This window comes from Macaca thibetana, chromosome X (assembly GCF_024542745.1).
Source record: "Macaca thibetana thibetana isolate TM-01 chromosome X, ASM2454274v1, whole genome shotgun sequence".
Classification (NCBI taxonomy): Eukaryota; Metazoa; Chordata; class Mammalia; order Primates; family Cercopithecidae; genus Macaca; species Macaca thibetana.
Window position 1 is genome coordinate 15,058,089 of NC_065598.1, and position 20,252 is coordinate 15,078,340.

The window sequence follows — 20,252 nt, forward strand, 5'->3', positions numbered from 1 at the left end:
CCAAATGAATATATATGCTAAGATTTGTGTGCTTCGCTGTAATCACAACTTCAGGGCAAATCCTGAGCCTTCCTTCCTCCTCCAACCATATCACCAACCAAAACCACAGTAAGCCACTGTGAGTTTTATTATTATTTTATTACCTACAAATAATTTTTCTCCTCCTTTCCAACACTGTAACTCTTACTTATTAACAGCTTCAGAGTTTCCAGAACAATATTAAACTGTGATGGTACTGGTAGACAGTCTTGTCTTCTTTTTCATATTAATAGGAATATAATATCTCAGTGTTAAATATAACAAAAGATGCTCCCTGAACAATAGTCTTTATGATATTGAAAAAGTATCCTTCCCCAGTTTTCCAAAATGGATGTTGAATTTAATCAAGTCTTTTTTTTCAGCCTTGATGGTAGAGTTTGCTTTTGAAAGTGGTGCACAGCAAGCTAGAAAAAAAACAGGCTATGTGGGAGGGGGGAGGTTTGAATCCGGTCATAAGTTTTAGGTGTGAATCATCAGGACCTTTCCCTTCCTCTCCTGGGTATTGTTCAGGCATTGCATGCAAACACTGTCGGCTACCAACCAGTAAATATGAGCGTGGCTTTTCTGATGGGCACACCCTTGGAAACAAGGTGGTTTTGTTCTCGTGAACAAAATCAAAGAACTTGCTGAGGCTTGTAGTGAAAACACTTTAAAAACACTTCTCAGCCTAATTGAGAACCCAGTAGACAAGGTCATCCTAAAATATCCCTGAAAAGCAGGCAGGATGGTTTTCTCCTGATCGTTCTTAAGCTTAATTAAACAGGAGTGACCAATCATCTCAGTTTGCTAAGGAATGAGAGGTTCCTGGGGACAGGAGCCTTTCAGTGCTAAAACCTGAAAACTCCAGAGGCTATCATTTAAGGATGATTTTAAAAGGCACAAGACATGTTTCTTCCTAGTGTAGGTGAGAGGTTCATCAACGGAGTCTGATCTGTAAGTACCTCCTTTTTCGAGCTAAACTTTAGCAGGACTTTCCCATGTCTCTGATTGTTCTTTGTTTCTGATAACTAAAGTTGCCCTAAACAAATCACAATATCAGGCCTGACCAGAAACAGGGTAAATGCAAAACTATTTCACCCTTTACCACTCAGGCCTTTTGAAAAACAATCCTCCCCAGAAAACAAACTCCTGGTAGGAAAAACGGAATGCATTTCTCCTTTTGTCTTGTGGCCACCAGCTGTGCTTCTTCCCTACAGTATGCCTTCTCAATTTTCAGGCAAATTTTTAATAAAAAATATATAGCTATTCAAACCTAAAAGTTAAGTTTAAAAGTGGATTAGCCATTAACTCAGTAAAATTGGGGTCTCTCTCTTACTTATAGAATCGTATTTCTGACTTGGAAGATCTAGGCCAGCATTTCTCAAATTGTAATGTGTATATCAATCATTTGATGATGTAGGAATGTAGATTCTGACTCAGAGCTCTGAAGTGGAGACTGAGGCTACAAATGATAACACTGCCGGTTCACGGGTCACACCTGAGATAATGAGAATTTTATAGAATAATATTTTCCACATTTCTTCAATCAGTTAAAATAAATGTGAGTGTGCGCTCAAAATATGTATATTAGTTACATTTTATACTCACGTGTTAGTAAAATTTCTTTTTTATTAAAAAATAAATAAATGTGAGCTCCAGCACATCACTAACTATTTTGAGGACCTTGATCCTGACAACACATCAAGTATGTGACCATTCAGTACACGCTTATGTTGCTGCAGTGCATGCTTATATTAGTTACTCTATCTTTGCATAACTAATTGTTACAAAGTTCTTCCTTCTATTTTGTATCTATGCTTTGTATTCAAAAGTTTACCTTTGGAGGCATACAAAACAAGCCCAATCCCTCAAACACTATTGCAATTCCTGTCACTGAAAATGATCTGACTTCCTTAATATGTGAAGAGCTTCTATAAAATAATGAAAAGAATACCAGCAACCCGGCAGGAAAAAAAAAAAAGCCAAGAATATTAAATATATATGGTGAATGAATGTTTTACAATGAAAAGAAAATCAACCTCGCTCAAATAAGAGATCGAAGAAATGTGGAAAATACTATTCTATAAATTAAAACTATCATAAAGCATGATTTTTCACTTGTAAAAATGGCAAAGGTAAGAAAAGTCAAATAAATACATTTATGTTGGTGATGTTGAGGGAAAACAGGAACCTTCAGAACACAGCACTGTGGTAATATCAGTTGGTACAACCATCATGGCAGATGCTTAACGAGGCCATTAAAATTGTTTTTTAAATAATATTTTTAAATGCTTATGGTATAATACTAAGCTAACAAAAAGATGCAAAACATAAATAGCGTGGTACCAGAAAAAAAGTACTGAACGAAAATATATCAAAATAAAAACAATAGCTATTTCTGGATGGTGCGCTAACATCACAGGTGATCCTAAATTTGTTCTTTATCCTAGTCAGCATTTTCAAAATTTACAAGCCTGCATAATTTAGAAAATGCTCCAGGGAGGTGATGAGAGACTACAAGTGGGCCTGGCTTTAAATTTCAGACTTTTAAAGCTCACATTAAGAGATAATGGCTTACCACTTGAGTCTCTGGCTTACCTACACTCCTGGGGAAAACTGATACAGTTGATTCTCATCATTTTTTACAGAAAAATGTTCTACATAGTTGCCATGATCACTGAATTAGAGAACACTAGACCATTGCTCCTAGGATAAATACAGGATTGTGTTCCTTCAAGCCTCTGGTCACAATATTTTGCTCAGTTGATCAATACATGACTTTGTTTTATGTGTCTTTCTCTTTAAAGCCACCTTATTTAACAGATATTGTTGATTAATTAACACTGAACTCTAGGCCAACAGTGTTACAACTCATACCTGAATAAAGTTTATCTAATACACATATTTTCTCCGTAAGGCACATCTCAGTCTCCTTACATTTAGGAACACTAGACAGCATTAGTGCATTGTGTGTGGGAGCCATTTTAAACAGTGAAATTACCCACACAAAGCACAAAAGTGTGGAAAAAGTGGCACTAAGCATACTGTGAAAGGACACTTTCTTGTAAAACAAGAAAAAAAGAGCATTGCTTCATTCAGCCTCAGCTGGGAACGTGTGCAGCGGGCAGCTCAAATTTTTGCCACTTTCACATGTCCACGAATTACCACAAAAGCACCACAAGTACTGATTTGGGGGTTACCAATACATTTTAGCAAGTAAATGAACTGACAAATAATTACAGTTACAGTTTTAAGGGAAATTCTTAATCAAAAGAGCCAAACACCAATATTCTACAGCTACACTCCTTCAGGGAGTTGCTTAAAGCTGAGTACCTTATAATTTATAAAGCATTCCCCCCCAGAAAGCATTTTGCATAATGGAAATGAAAGTAATCTATTTAATCATTCATTTTATTTAATATATTCATTGTCGGCCGGGCGCAGTGGCTCACACCTTAATCCCAGCACTTTGGGAGGCCGAGGTGGGCGGATCACGAGGTCAGGAGATTGAGACCATCCTACCTAACACGGTGAGACCTCGTCTCTACTAAAAATACAAAAAAAATTAGCCAGGTGTGGTGGTGGGTGCCTGTAGTCCCAGCTACTCGGGAGGCTGAGGCAGGAGAATGGCCTGAACCCAGGAGGCAGAGCTTGCAGTGAGCTGAGATCGCGCCACTGCGCTCCAACCTGGGCAATGGAGCGAGACTCCATCTCAAATATATATTCATTGTCTTCAACTTTTTATTATTCACTTAAATTCAGCTGGTAGTTACTGAGTATCTCCACATAGAGAACACAGAGAATGATTTCATGGTCCTCTTGGGTATGTGAGGGGAGGTTGAGGCAATCCCTAATTCTAATGCAAGACAGAGAGTATACAATCAAGGTCATCAAAAAGGCATAATGTGCATGAGACTGGTAAAAATATAATGCGATGAGGACCAAATGAAGGAGAAAGTGCATCCTCTTGGGATTGTCTGCAAAACTTGATGGAGATAGTGATATCCGAAAAGACCTTGAAGGATTAGTAAGGTGGTAAGTGGAGCTATGGGATGGAGTGAACAAGAAGCAGCTCGAGCAGGAGCACAGAGTGGAGACATTTTCCAGGAACAGAGTCAGAATCCAGCATGAGTGTAGGGTAGGTGAAAGGAATGGCTTCCATTACTGCTGCAAAGCAAGCCACAGCGCCTTCAACATGTTAGCAGAGAAGGGAACTGGAAGGCGAATGGCTAAATGAGGAAGGGAAAAGAGTTCAACTACCCTGATCCTACTTCCAGAAACTTCTTGCTTCATTATCCTTTTACACTGTGGTGGTGCCCTCTTTCCCAAACATCTTTAACCTCCTTAACTAGACTGCATAGGAGGCAAGCAGGGATCATGCCTCACCCTTCTTTAGCCTCCCTCCATCTGCCTTCTGCCCACACTTTCCCAACACTCAACACACCCTAACATACAAAAGATCACCCTACACCAACGCCTGCGTATCACTAGCCTTCAATAAATATTTACTCATTCACTAATTGGCTTTACAAACACACTGAGCCTTTAACAAGCCCTGGTCTCTTCCCTAGGAATACAGGTTGTTCTCGTGAGTAGATGGCTAAACATTGTAACTAGGAAGTAACTATCCCTGAGCTTCCACAGAATATATGTGTGTGGACAATGAGAATCTTTGAAAGTGCCACAATTTTATGTTACACATTTTTATTTCTGTAACTAAAACTGAACATTAAGTGTTCAGTAGAATCTCTAAATTTTGCAATTAAACTAGTAAATGTATATGTATGTCCTTAAAATCCTAATTTTTAGGCTATGTTATATTCAGGCCCCTTGATTCTATAATTCCTTAGAAGTTAGTATAAATACTCATATACTTCTTGGATTGTCTTTTGGAGTGTATAATATTACAGGAGGTTACACACATCTGAACATTCTTGTGTAGAAACAAGATAGAAACAGGTTTTTTCTTTTTCTTTCTTTTTTTTTTGTAAGACAAGGCCTCACTCTGTTGCCCAGACTGCCGGGCAGTGGCATGATTAGAAACAGGTTTTCTATATAAAAGTATTTTAATCACAAATAGTTTATTCTATCCCCAATACATTATTTTAATTATAAAAATATTTTAATAAGCCAATTTATTAACTGCTCAAATAGGAATGTTTTTGGTGGCATAAATTCAAAGAATTCTAAAAACAGTAAATATTTAAATTTGAGTATATCTTATGTAAAATAGCCTGCAACTTATAAATGAATTTTTAGCCTATTATTTATTGCTTTTAAAATTGAATTTTCTATTAGAAGAAAGAGGCATGTTTCAAAATACAAACTTCTGCAATCAAATTATTGTACTTACTGTTTCAAAACCTCGATGTGGATGATCAGGAAATCCTCCTGGTCTACCTCCTTTAAATTCATCAAACAGTAAAAATGGATCCAGATTTTTTAACTGAAATAAAAGCAAAATTTGCAGATTAGGTATGTCTTTTAAGCCATACTACCAAGAGCTACATTTATGAACAGATCTAGCAAGCCTCACTGAAAACTACATAGCCAATGAGCAACTTTTTACAATGAAAATTGCTTTCAGGAAGAACTTTTTTTTTTTTTTTTTTTTTTTTTTGAGACAGAGTCTCGCTCTGTCGCCCAGGCTGGAGTGCAGTGGCCGGATCTCAGCTCACTGCAAGCTCTGCCTCCAGGGTTTACACCATTCTCCTGCCTCAGCCTCGCAAGTAGCTGGGACTACAGGCGCCTGCCACCTCGCCTAGCTAGTTTTTTGTATTTTTTAGTAGAGACGGGGTTTCACTGTGTTAGCCAGGATGGTCTCAATCTCCTGACCTCGTGATCTGCCCGTCCCGGCCTCCCAAAGTGCTGGGATTACAGGCTTGAGCCACCGCACCCGGCCAGGAAGAACTTCTTATACACACTGATATGGTTTGGTTTCGTGTCCCCACCCAAATCTCGTCTTGTAGCTCCCATGATTCCCATGTGTTGTGGGAGCAACTCAGTGGGAGATGACTGAAACATGGGGATGGGTCTTTCCTGTTCTGTTCTTGTGACAGTGAATGGGTCTCACAGGATCTGATGGTTTTAAAAATGGGAGTTTCTCGGCACAAGCTCTCTTTTTTTGCCTGCTGCCATCCGTGTAAGATGTGACTTGCTCCTCCTTGCCTTCCACCATGAATGTGAGGCCTCCCCAGCCACGTGGAGCTGTTTGAGTCCAGTTAAACCTCTTTCTTTTGTAAATTGCCCAGTTTCAGGTATGTCTTTATCAGCAGCATGAAAACGGACTAATACACACACATACACACAAGGATTCACAGATTGTGTTAGAGAGTTGACATTTCATGAGAAGCGCAAAAAGGGACAAACATTTCATAATCATCTAAGATATAAATAGTCAAGTATAAACAAGATGTATTCTGTATCCTAAACAGATTCATAATCTTACAGGGGAACAGACTAGAAAATCAATTATTGCAACAAGATGATAAATGCTTTGGAGGAAGACAATTTTACAAATATGACAGTGGGATGGGATCAGAGAAGGTCAGAAAACTCAGGAATATGACACTTAATCTCTGTCTTGAAGTACATGGTTGAGTTAATCAAGTAGATGGGAGAAAAGGAGAAGGAAAGATATTCCAGGTAGAAAAGCAGAAAATCAGCTTGGCATGCTTAAAGAGCTACGGGAAACTAATCTGTTGGGGCAAAAGATGCATATGGAATTATGAGATACATGGGCAGATGATGGAGGAGAAATCCTAAAGGAGTTTGGATTTTATCCTGAAGGTGATGGGAGTTTTCATCAGAGTTTGATATGATCAGATTTAGAAGGATCACTCTATGGAAGATGGCTTGGTAAAGGAAGACAGGAAACAAAGAATATCTAGAAGTTTATCTCAAATAGTCTGAGCAAAGGCAAAGGCCAGAACTAAGGCAATGGCAGTAGTGATGGAGAGTGGTTGAGTGACTGGGTAGATATTTATGAGACAAAAAGGAAGAGCATTAACTGACTCCCAAATTTTTAACTATGGTGTCTGGGAAGATGGTAGGGCCATTCAGCACTTAAAGAACATAATGGAAGAAGCTACCTTGAAATAGCTATGGTGACTTCATTTTAAGTCACACTGAATTTGATATATCCATATAAATGTTATCTGTATAAATAGAACTATTAATATTGAGTGCACATTATATTATGCAAAGGCTAGCAGGCAACTAAAGATCAATCTCAAGCTCAAATAAGAGGTAGAAACATATCTGGCTGTCATCCATATGTTTGTTATTGTCTTGCTTATTCTTGACCACGTTATTTTGCATAAATTTTAGAAAATTTATCAAATTCTATGAAGAAAAATTTTGAACATTTGATTGGAATTGGTTTTAATCTATCGATCAATTTGTGAAGAACTGACATTTATATAATATTGAGTTTTCCTCAATGTTTCCTCAATAGAACCATGGTTATCCCCATTTATTTAGGTCTTTAAACATATTTCAATAAGGATTTGCAATTTTCTCCATAAAGGTCTTACATATATTTAAAAATTATTTTTCTAGCTAACTTGTATTTTTAATGGAATTCTACTGCAAGCATCATTTGCACATTATATTTTGAACAGTTTGCTGCTGGAAATTAGAAACGTGCTAGGCGATTTTTGAACCCTGCCTCTTATTAATTTTAATGATTCATCTGTAGTTTCTTTTGGGTTTTCTTTTTTGATGTTCATATCACCAGTGTATTTATCAATAAACTTTTGCTTAATAGTTCACAAAAAAATTTTTGTCTTGCATTGGATTAAAGCCGTGGCAGACTGCAATTTCTCTGGGCTTCTATGGGCCTGGCTGGTCTTGACATGTCTTCTCACTCTGGGACTCAGGCTGAAACAGTGGCCCCTATGAAGGGCATTATGTTCTCACAGCCAAGGGCAGGAGTAAAAAGCAAGTCAGGTCAACCATTCACAATCACATTAATACATTCCATTGGTCAAAGCATGTGACATGGCCAAGCCCAAAGTCAGGGAGAAGGGCACTTAATCCCTCCCTATGTGTCTCATGGATAATGTACCTAAAAATGGATGTGGGTGTAAAATCCTATTATAGAGAAGGAGTGAATATTTGGTAGTAATATTTCAACCAACGCTCATTAGCAAATAAGAAGGGATTTTTTTTCATTTTCAATCCTTATATTTTCTATTTCTTTTCCTTGCATTTTTACAAGTGAGCATCTCTATAACAGTCTTGAGTAGAAATGGTGGTGGTAGACATCCTTGTCTTCTCCCTGATTTTACATAGATTGCTTTATAAACTTTTATTGGTAATCTGGTTGTTTAATGCAGGTGTTTTATAAATTCCCTTCATAAGGTTAAAGAGTTTCCCTTGTACTTCTAGTTTACCAAGTTGTTGTTTTTTTTAAACATGAATGGATGTTGAATTCTGTTGAATGCCTTTTCCACACTATTGAGACACTTATATGATTTTTTTCTCCTTTAACCTCTTAATTTTAATAAAATATACAAATAGACTTTCTAACATTAAACCAAATTTGCTCTCTTCAGATAATCCAAACTTGATCATGATATATTGTCTTTTAATACATTGTTGTATTTGGTTGGTTAATTTTCTATGATTCTTGCAAACATTTTCATAAATATGATGTAGTTATTCTTTCATTAGCTGTCCTTGTCTGGTCCCAATAGCAAGGCAATGTCAGCTTCATGAAGTGATTTGAGGAGCACTTCCTTAGATTTCATCCCCTGGAGAGTTTGTGCATTATTAGAATTACTTACACCTTAAATATTTTGTAAAATTTGTCTGTAAAATCTTTTGGTCCTGTTGTCTTTGTTATAAACTTTTAAAATATTCATTCGATTACCATTATGGCTATGAAACTTCAGATTTTCCATTTTTTCTTTCTTTCTTATTGTTTTTATACTCTGAGTTTCACCAACCTCTTGGCAGCTCAGCTAATTAATTTTTAAGTTATTTATTTCAGGATGTCTACTCTGTCATACTACTAGAAATGAAAGTATGAAACTGTCTCTGGTTTTATCTTTCTTATTTTAACTTTCTATGAAAAAACATGCACACTCATATACATAACATATATTATATATTATATATAAATTATATATCATATATATCATACATTATATATAATTATATATATAATAATATAATAATATATATAATTATATATAATAATATATTATTTTTAAATAATATAATATTTTTAAAATAATATAAAATATATTTATATTATATATAATATATAAATTCAACAAGCTACTGCAAGTTTTTTAACCTAACCAATTCTCAATTTCTTCATTTGAAAATGTGGACTGCAACCCATATAAAGCTGGGGCACTTTGTAGCCTGTCTCAACCTGGTGTTTCATCCAGTCCAATATTTTAAAGTAATTGAAAATAAATTCAAATTGTTTATTGAATCCTCTCAAAAACACCAAAAGAGGCTTCAATTTAAATATATGTTTAAATTCCCTCTTACCCCTCTCCATGTATACATCTGTCTCCCATGATTCCATTTTTTGTCACTCTAACTCTTCAAATCACTTCAAACCATCTGCAGACACCTCTTTCCTTTTCTCCTTCTCTCACCTTCTGTATTTACTCTTTTCTCTTCCACTAGTAAGTCTCTGCCCTTTCCAGTGAAAATCAACCAAGCAAATTTGTTTCCTTTCAGTCTTGTCATTCATTTTTCCACATCGGCTTATTAAAAGTCCAGGAACAGAAACGGGATTGGTAGGAGGAGAGGTTGAGAATTCTCATACCTTATTATACATTGCTTTCTCCTCACATGATAATATATACCTTGGAAGATTATAAGGATTGAAAACAATGAATGTAGCACACCTGGTCTGTGCCCAAACACTGTAGGTTCTACATAGATGGGTAGAATCTGTTATACTGCACCAGTCCTATAAATATCACAGCCATCACTTCCCCAGGTACAAACAAAGTGTTTGGAGCTCTAAGATAACTTTTAAATTCTATGTTGTTGTGGTTCTATTAAAATATGAGTAAAGACGAGATAAAGAAATACTTATTGCTTCTTTGTATCAAAAAGTTTAAATGAGTAAATATGCCCTGCTGTCAAATAAACTGTGAAGAACAAGAGGTTCTCTCTTTTTAGTCCTACCCTTATCACCATCCACCACCCACAGAACAGTAGTTATTCATTGTTATCAAGAACTTGGAGCACTGCTGTAATGAATATCTAAAACTGGAAGTAGCCTTGGAACTGCTTAAACTTTATAGTGGCTAGAAGTCTTGAAGTCATGCTAGCAAAAGCCTACATTGCTGTGAATGAACCATTAAAAGCAATTCTGGTGAGGGCCCAGAAAGAAAAGAAGAGGGCTCTAGAAAGAGTCTCAATTTTCTTTTCTTTTCTTTTTTTCTTTTTCTTTTCTTTTTCTTGTTTTTTTTTTTTTTTTTTTTTTTTTTTTTTTTTTTTTTGAGACAGGGTCTCATTGTGTTGCCCGTGTTGGAGTGTGGTGGCATGATCTCGACTCACTGCAACCTCCGTTTCCTGGGCTCAAGCAATGCGCCCGCCTCAGCGCCCCAAGTAGCTGGGACTACAGGTGCCAGCCAACATGCCCAGCTAATTTTTGTATTTTTTGTAGAGACGAGGTTTCACCATGTTGCCCAGGCTAGTCTCAAACTCCTGAGCTCAAGTGATCCACCCACCTCGGCCTCCCAAAGTGGTAGGATTACAGGCATGAGCCACTGTGCCCAGCCTCAATCTTCTTAAAGAATATCTAAGTAATCCTGAATAGATTGTTGGTAGAAATATGGACAGTAAAGGCCATTCTGATGAGATCTTAGACAGAAATATGTTATTGAAAACTGAAGGGAAGATTATCCTTGTTATAAAGTGGCAAAATGACTTGACTGATCTGTGTTCATATCCTAGTGTTTTGTGGAAGGTAGAACCTGTAAGCAATGAAATTGGATGTTTAGCTGATGCTGTTTGTGCACAAAGCGTTGAGGGACCGGGTTACTCTTGATGGCATATAGAAAAATGCAAGAAGAGAGAAATAATTTAAAGGCAGAACTGTTAATCAAAAGAGAAGCAGAACTTAAAGATTTGGAAAAATTTTCAGCCTACCCATATTATAAAGAATGAGAAACATGTTCAGGAGAAAATACCAAGGGTGTGGCCAAATGACCATTTCACCATTTAATAAGGAGCTTTGTCAGACATCAAAACAGAAACCAGGACCTATTGTTCAAGACAATGGACAATTTCAGTGCCAATTTTCTGTCTTAGTCTGTTTGAGTTGCTATAACATAATACTATAAACTGGTTGGATTATAAACAACTGAGATTTATTTCCCACAGTTCTGGAGGCTAAGAAGTCCAAGATAAAAGCACCAACAAATTTGGTGTCTGGTGAGGGGCCAACTTTCTGGTTCAGACAGAGTGCCTTCTAGCTGTGTCCCCACATGGCGGAAGGAGCCAGCTCGCTCTCTGGGGTCTCATTTATAAGGGCATTAATCCCATTCCTGAGGGTTCTGCCCTCATGACCTAACACCTCCCAGAGGCCTCCCCTCCTAATACCGTCATATTGGGTGTTAGGTTTGGAGTGGGGAAGACACATAGATTCAGACCAAATCAGTACTATTTGTCATATTTATTGCCCATTTGATCCTTCTGGTCACCAATCGATGAAATATGAACACACATAGGAAGAAAGCCAGCACAAGAAAGAGACTGAAGAAGTTAGGGGGCTGATTGAGGTAAGAGTCAGAGGGATGAATTGATTATCTTGCCAGAAAATTGGAGATATGTGTAAGACACACTTTCCCTCAAAAAAGTAAGAATATCTTGCATTAGACTGTCGTACTAAAGTGTTATTTGCAGTACTGGGTATTAGTCCTCGTCAAACTTCCTCACATTCTCTAAACATTTAGCACGGATTCAATAGCATGTAAAATAAACGTGTTATCTGTAGACAAGACCTAATTTATAAAACTCTGATTTTCTAAAATGTTTTCACTAAGTCCCCAATTCATTCACATCTTTCTCTCTCTACATATCAAATTGACAATCTTTTAATGTTTTTGAATCACATGAGAATTTCTTTTCATTCAAATAGTTCTAAGTCCTTTAGCTGCTGAATTCAAGTGGCAGCTTCCAATCTACCTCTTTTAGTCTCGTAAGGCCAATCAGGCCGGGCGCGGTGGCTCATGCCTATAATCCCAGCACTTTGGGAGGCCGAGGCAGATGGATCGCTTGAGACTGTGAGTTTGAGACCAGCCTGGCCAACATAGTGAAACCCTGTCTCTACTAAAAATACAAAAATTAGCCAGGCGTGGTGGCTAAGGCACTAGAATCGCTTGAACCCAGGAGGCAGAGGTTACAGTGAGCCAAGGGAGACACAGTAAGACTCTGTCTCAAAAAAAAAGAGAGAAGGTCAATCAAAACTTGCGGCCACCACCCTCAGGTATGTGGTACTCCCATAATAAAGCCTGGCATTTTATTTACATCAGGAAGCACTGGAAGTAACTACCAAGAATAATAGTTCCTTGAGGATGGGGCCGATGCTATGCTTTTTTACGATGCTCCACTGAACTTACAATAATTCTGTGTACATAAAAGGTATGCTACAATATACTGAGTGGTACTTGTGTTAGGTCCATGGCCTCTCTTGTAGCTAGTTGTGTCCATATGATTGAATCTAGCTACAATGTAGAAGTTGCAGGGTGGAACTTTTAGGAAAATTCCTTATAAGAGGAGGATGGACAGCAGATGAGTATCATTTTGCCCTTCCCCTCTTCCTCCTTCTGTAACAGAGGGTAAATGGTTGCCATTTCCCTAACAGCTGTCTTGGACTATAAGATGATGCACTAAGAATGTACTAAGAATTATGACCTAAGATAGAATGAACACAGATCCCTGATAAGAGTGGAAGACCACCCTGGAGTGCCTATTTTGGCACTTTACAAAAGAGAAACAAACAAATTTACTTATGTACATCATTGTTTTTGGAGGATGCTTTCTGTTACACACAGTTGAACCTAATCCTAACTGATATAAGGGCAATAATGCCTGTGGTAGTAGCCAAGAATCAGGAGATTCTAGGTCAGCCTGCGTCAAGACAATATGGCAGCAGCTGAAGTAACAGGCTCCTCAAGATAGACTCCAACACCTCCGGCTACCTTCTGGGTACTTGGCCTCCAGACTGGAACCTGGGGATAACAATGAGAAGGCAGAAGGAAACCGCAGCACATATCCTAGACTGTGATCTAGATATAGCCTCGAATGGACTTGAGCTGTGACGCTATGGCCCACTTCCTTGACTCAATATCTAGAGACCTTGATAATGAAAAGCACCTTCTACAGAGGCTAAATCAGTGAAGACCAAGATTCGTAAAGGCTATTTGATGATATTAAGGGATTTTTAAAATTTTTGTAAAGTGTGATAATGAGATTGTAGTGTTTTTTTTTCAAGTTATCTTTTAGAGATACAAATTGAAATATTTATAAATGAAATAAAATAATGGCTGGAGTTCTTTTCAAAATACTTTGAGGGGAGAAAGGGATGATAATATAGATGAAATAAGATTGCCATGAGTTGATCATTGTGGATGCAAGGAACATGGAGATTCATCATACTATTTCTCCACTTTTCTATGATGATTGAAATTCTTCATTAACAAAATAAAAATAAGAGTGACCCACGGAGAATCACATTCCACCGAGGAGTGTCTGGTAGCAGGAGTGGGCATAGAGGCAAGTGCAGATGAGTAGTGGATTTCCCTCCTGCTGGGAGCACAGAGGAACCACTCCCTAGCACCTATGCTACTCAGCCATTCAAATTCCAATCTGGCTAGCCAGGCCCATGTATATAACTGTGATGAAGGGTGTGGGCCAGCACAACTCCATCTCTTCCTTGTTGTTAAATCACAGAAAGGCTCAGTGAGAGCACTGTAAATTCCTCTTCTATCTCCACATTTGCAGTCAAAGGAGTCAAAACACTTGCGGCTGTGAATATTGAGCACTGTTGTAGATACTAAGCTAAAATAGCTCTGGGTCCAAAGTTTATGACATATTTCTTTAGAGACAGAAGCTTTGGTGCAGAGTTTGAAAAATAACCTGTTGGTCGGGCGCTGTGGCTCATGCCTGTAATCCCAGCATTTTGGGAGGCCGAAGTGGGTGGATCACCTGAAGTTGGGCGTTTGAGACCAGCCTGACCAACATGGAGAAACCCCGTCTCTACTAACAATACAAAATTAGCCGGGCGTGGTGGCGCATGCCTGTAATCCCAGCGACTCGGGAGGCTGAGGCAGGAGAATGGCTTGAACCAGGGAGGCGGAGGCTGCGGTGAGCTGAGATCACGCCATTGCATTCCAGCCTGGGCAACAAGAGTGAAACTCCGTCTCAAAAAAAAAAAAAAAAGAAAAGAAAAGAAAAAAAAACCGAAAGAAAGAAAAGTAACCTCTTGATGTTACACAGATGCTTTCATTCTCTGCTGATGGGAGGGTTAGCGAGTCTACCTTTCTGGCAAGTTGGTAGTATGTAGAGTGCAAAAATAATATGGCAGCAATCTAAATGGTCAAAAATAGATTCACGAGTAAGAGAATAATGCTATGCTTATACACAGGAAAAGGCATAACTATTAAAATGATGTTTATGAGGAATTTATAATAACATAGGAAGTCCTTACACTACCATTGTTAAATAAAAAAACATTGGAACACAAAATTGTTTATTCTATATAATCCCATGATGTAAAATATACAATTATATGGAAACAAACAAAAAGACCCTTTGTCTCAATAGTAATTAAACCAGGCTGATGGGATTAGGAATGATTCCTATCCATGTATTTTTCCTTAAGGTAGAGTCATTCCTGGGGTACAGGAGACCTGAATCAGTAAAATATGGGGATATTTAAAGCATAAGTTATCAGCCATGGACTCTTACCTGGCACCAATGATAGAACTCAGAAGGGCTGTAAACTTGGACTGCTAAAAAATTACACCTTTATTGTCACTAACCTCTACTAATTTTTTTTTCTGTTTTTTTTTTTATTGTGGTAAAATATACATAACATAAAATTTAGCATTTTAACCATTTCAAGAGTACAGTTTTGTGGCATTAAATATATTTACATTGTGCAACCATCACTGTCATCTCCAGACTGAAATTTAACTTCAATTATGAATGTAGTCAATGCACCACAGTAAATTACCAGTACCTGTGACTTTGTCACCAATTGAAATCAAAGTTATTTTCATATCACATTACAGTTGTTCGTAGATATATCAAAATATTGTTCATGTTCTTCACAGCTTTGAAATTCAGGAGTTACTAGAACTGCCACCAAATGTTTTTTAAATTGTTCCTAACCATGTTTCAGTATAAAAGTTTTCCTTGGTAATCATATGTATTTTCTTTTAGTAATTCTATGTATTTTATGTATTTTTAAACATTGCTTTCAGAAGAAATTAATAGGTTTCATCAAACTGCCAAAGGGATTCACAGGACAAAAACAATAAAATTCTCAGGAGATGTGTTCCTGACAGATGGGCTAATTAAAGTGTTAGCTACCCTCAATATATAATAATGGCTAACTAACAGGTGTGTTTGGGGCCCCAAAATTCTTTCCAATTGTTCTGCTGGTGATGTAGCCTAGTAGAATATGATACCACCTCCATCTGCATCTCCCCAACACTCCCTGTGCATTTAGCCATTAGAATAATCTTGTTTGCAGGTAACTAGAATAATCTTGTTTTCAGAAAACTCCGTTTGATGGACCTCAAAAGACATTCAGGTGTAAATAGGAAGCTAATTGGAAAGAGAAATGGCCTGATGGGACTGTTGGAGAGTTGTGTTGACAGTTTTTCCTCTGCCTCAGTGGCCAATCAACATTACGCTAGGTGAAATAAGCCAGGCACAGAAAGACAATTACTGCATGTTCTCACTCATATGCAAAATCTAAAAAAATCAAACTCATAGAAGCAGAGAGTAGAATGGTGGTTACCCCGGCTAGGGGATGGGAGGATATGGAAGGAGAGATGTTGGTCAAAGGATGCAAAATTTCAGTCAGGAGGAATGAGTTCAAGAGATTCATTGCACAAAATGGTGACTATAGTTAATAACAATGTATACTTGAAATTGGCTAAGAGAGACTTTAAATGCTGTCATCACAAAAAAAAAGTATGTGAGTTAATGAATATGTTAATTAGCTTGATTTAGCCATCCCACAATATAGACACCTATCAAAACATCATTTTGTATATCATAAATATATACAATTTTTATTTGTCAGTTTAAAACATAACTAAAAAATATTGAACCCATCAAAAATGTAGGTCAGCACTCATTGAGGAAGGCCAGGAGTTTTTTAAAACCCTATAAATAACATTTCAGAGATCGAAAAGTTGAGAAAGTAACCCTTTTAAAGCTTAGGTTGAGCAACAAAGTAGCATTAAAATTATCAGAGTAGAATTTAAGAAGAGGGACAAACCAGTCTCACTTTTCAAAATGGAATCCATCTCTGTAACGTATTTCTTCTATTAGAAAATGTTTTGAGGATCGGATATGGCACTAGGGGCTATATTCCCTGGGCTATGACCACCATCTGATACCTTTCTGTGTATATAAGACTTATTTCCCCTACAAATCCCAAATTTCTCATATTCAAATGAAAACATTCTCTAAAGTTGAAAGACATCTACCTAATCTATAATCACCTTCTCTGAGAGCTACACCCATCTACACGTGTCCCTCACCAGAGGTCTACAAGTTGGGTCCCAGCAGTCTCTCAATGAATCTAAATCCTTGGCAACAGCAGATTGGCCAGGAGTGGAGACCTGACCTATGCTGAACCAATCAGATTCCCTCTACTGGGAATTTGGAATTGAGAATCAGAGTTACTCCCTGGTGCTTTGAAGTGTGGGCAAATAAATTTAGGGGCTGTGTGGTGGGCATGTTTGGCGATACGCATGCTGAGGCAGATAGCACGTCAGCCCAGGGTGGCACGCCCGTGTGCAGAGAAAAGCAGAGACACTTTCTGAAGCTCAGCTGCACCTTCTGCCCAAGACCTCTGTATCTCTGTATTCACATTACAGAAACCCCCTTTGGGCTGGGGCTGGTTTGCATAGGCCCCCCGACTGCAAACTTTAAAGTTTGCACTTAACTTATGCACCCCACAGGCCAGCTCATGACTATCTTGGTCTCCTCTTCCCAAATCACCATCAACATCCCACCAGTCCCTTCTGAAAAGAAAACAAGGAGCGGCCACCCAACTAGCATACCTCGGGTCGGCCAATGCTTCTCCGGACCCTCGCTCCAACCCCTTCCGACTGCTCCCGGCTGAGCACTGAGAGAGTAACTTTCTTGGAGGACCCCATATCGGAGTCTAAAAAGAGAGTGTTCTGATGTTGAGCTGTAGAGGATGGAGGGCTAAAGGAAGGACAACAAAAAAAGAAGTCATAAAGGAGGGAACATCCAAGGACTACAAAATAAATGATATTAAGATTAGATGCACAAAATAGTAGCAGCTACAATTTGTTGATGTCTTACTATGTGCAGGGCCTGGGTTAGGTGATTTAAAACAACCATAATGATGGTGAACATGTATGCATACCTACTAGGTGCCCCGTACCCCACCAATTATTTGCAATGGTCTCATGTAATCCTACAGTCATCCTGTGCAAAGGTTAGCAATACAGTCATGTGCCTACCGTATAATGATATTTAGGTCAACATTACACAGTCAACAATAAATGGACTGTATGTATGACAGTAGTCCCATAAGACTATAATGGCGTATTTTTACTGTATCTTTTCTATGTTTAGGTATGTTTAGATACACAAATGCTCACCATGGTGTTGCAGTTGCCTCAGTATTCAGTACAGGAACATGCTGTATGGATTTGCAGCCTAGGAATAACAGGCTATACCACATATCCTACTACACACCTAGGTTATACCATCTAAGTTTGTCTAAGTGCACTCTAAGATGTGTGCACAATGACAAAATCACCTAACAATGCATTTCTCAGAACCTATCCCCATCATTAAGTGAAGCATGACTTTAGCAGCTCTGTTGGCCACTTACTAAAAACCTCCAATGAACACTTTTATCTTTCTTACTTCACTGAATTCTCTCGATGTCCCATCCCTTCCCCAGTGCCACTCATCTGTCAGCCTCACTGCTAGCACCCATGAGGTAGTTGCTACCAATGAGGCTGACAGATGGGAGGTTTGTGTGGCACCTTAGGGAACACGCAGAAAAACAAAGAGGTCCCTAACTCTTACCAGAACATGCTGAAGATCTTGGCATTAAAAGGGATCTTCGGGGGTCATTGAATTCAAAGACCCATCTATTCCTGAAGTTCAGGGCCAACATTTTGGGCAAGAAATCTTTCAACTTACTCATGAAGTCTTCTAGAGCATAGGCAAGTCATGGAGCAGCTGCTCTTGGCAATGTATCTCATGTTTCCGAACTTACCTATAGCGAGTGTTTGTTATTCAAAAGTCTTTTCCTCTTGTGAGGCGTAGGTTCTAATGGACTATCCCAGAAGGAATATAATCAATCCCTTTTCCACTTCAAGTGTTTGCAGACAGTACCCCCAATCCCTTAAATCTTTTTTTCAAGTGAAATGTACCCAATTCCTTCAAGGATTCCTACTGAAAGGAAGAGAGGTGTTTTGGCAAAAAGCAGACTCTGGAACCAGACAGCCTAGGTTTGCATCTCAGCTTCACCACATACCAGCTGTGTGACCTGAGGTTCTCTGTGGCTCAGTTTTATCTGTAAAATGGAATGATAAGACTGCCTTCCCCAAAGGGGTGCAGTTAGTGCTATGAGAATGTTAGCTGCTGTTATTCAGAAGGGCTCTACTCCACATTACTCTCCACTTAGTCAAGGCCTACCCTAAAATGTATCCTCCCTGAATAGTAATCAATAAATATTTATTGGGTGATGGAATGTAGGGCGCAGAAATGAGCTTAATACTCAAAGCAGTACAGGCCGGTCATCACCTACACCAAAGCAACAAGAAAGATGTCAATAATCCAGACATCTAGATTATGTCTGGGTCCTTCCAGACTCCTACAATTAAATTGTATGCATGTGAACAACTGATGAAGTACTTAGATCTCAGTGCTTTGCAGAAAGAAAAGCCGTCTACCATTTTCACCAAATTCCGTAGTACAATTTAAGTATCTCTTGTTATCTCCCTCAGGAGTCCAAAGCGGGTTGGGGAAGGCAGGCTTTTGCAAACTGATCGCCAGCATTCCCTCACCTAGTGGGCCCCTGCAGGGGCCCCAGGTACTCACGCAGCGGTAGCGGCACCTGGAGCCTTAGCGGCGGCGGGGGACGCGAAGAGCCGCCGCGAGCGAGTGCAGGCAGGGCAGGTTAAGAGAGTGCGGGTCCAGTCGCCTCACCGTGACTCAGCACTTGGCGGCCGGCGGCCTAGAGGAGGCGGGAGGAGGGAGGCGGGAGTCTCTTGGTCTCTAGGGCCCTGGGGCTCCGCCCTAGGGAATGTCACTCCACTCTCGCTCCGCCCTACGCCTCTCCCAGGCCAGCTTGGCGGCCCTTTGGCCTCCCTGCCTCTCGTGCCAGGAAGAGATGCTCAATCGGGTAATTTAGGGGGCACTTGCTGTGTTCCAGGAGGAAATGTGTGGCCCGGACAGGTGCTCCGATCGGTGCTCCAATCGGTCTTGTGGGAAATCTGTTTTTAACGGGAATCTCCATGTCACCCAACCCGAGGAGCTTGGCGGCACGGATTCCAGTGCTGCCTCCACCGCTGGGAGGCACCACTTGGCAGGACCTGGGACAGGTGGCTCAGCCTGTCTGTGCCTCTGGTTCCTACTCTATAAAATGAGGATGGTGATGATAATAGTGCCAGCCTCATAGGGCTGCAATGAGAATTAAACGAGCCTGTCACATTCTAAGCACTACAGAATCGTTTGTTCCATAGATAAGTTGCCTACTGTTTGTCAGTTAGAATTGCGGGAAAGGGAGTGCGGGGGTGGGGACGGGCAGCTATACGTCTTTATTCCTGCCTGAAGAGAAGGCACACTCTAATGGGGAGATAATGGGTTAAGAGTTTGTATGTTGTTGGAAAACAGTGGGCCGGCGTTGGAGAGTTTTCCCAGAAGAATGAGGAGCTGGCACAAGCCAGTGAGGGGATCTAGTTCATTACTAGGATTATCAACCAGTGGTACAGGCATAGCTGCAGTTTCTGTTCTCTAAACAC

General features: G+C 39.2%; 1 protein-coding gene across 2 annotated transcripts in view; it reads right to left on the reverse strand.

The window, feature by feature from the left end:
* Positions 1–20,252, reverse strand: part of PIR (pirin) — a 517,051-nt gene that overhangs the window by 91,762 nt on the left and 405,037 nt on the right. For both annotated transcript variants that reach the window (XM_050777664.1, XM_050777665.1), the window contains 3 exons: positions 19,330–19,442; positions 17,304–17,451; positions 5,372–5,464 (listed from right to left, as the gene is read on the reverse strand). In XM_050777664.1, coding sequence (XP_050633621.1) covers positions 5,372–5,464; positions 17,304–17,399 — 189 coding nt within the window. In that variant the 5' untranslated portion in view covers positions 17,400–17,451; positions 19,330–19,442. Of the gene's footprint in view, positions 1–5,371; positions 5,465–17,303; positions 17,452–19,329; positions 19,443–20,252 lie in introns of those variants that run through there.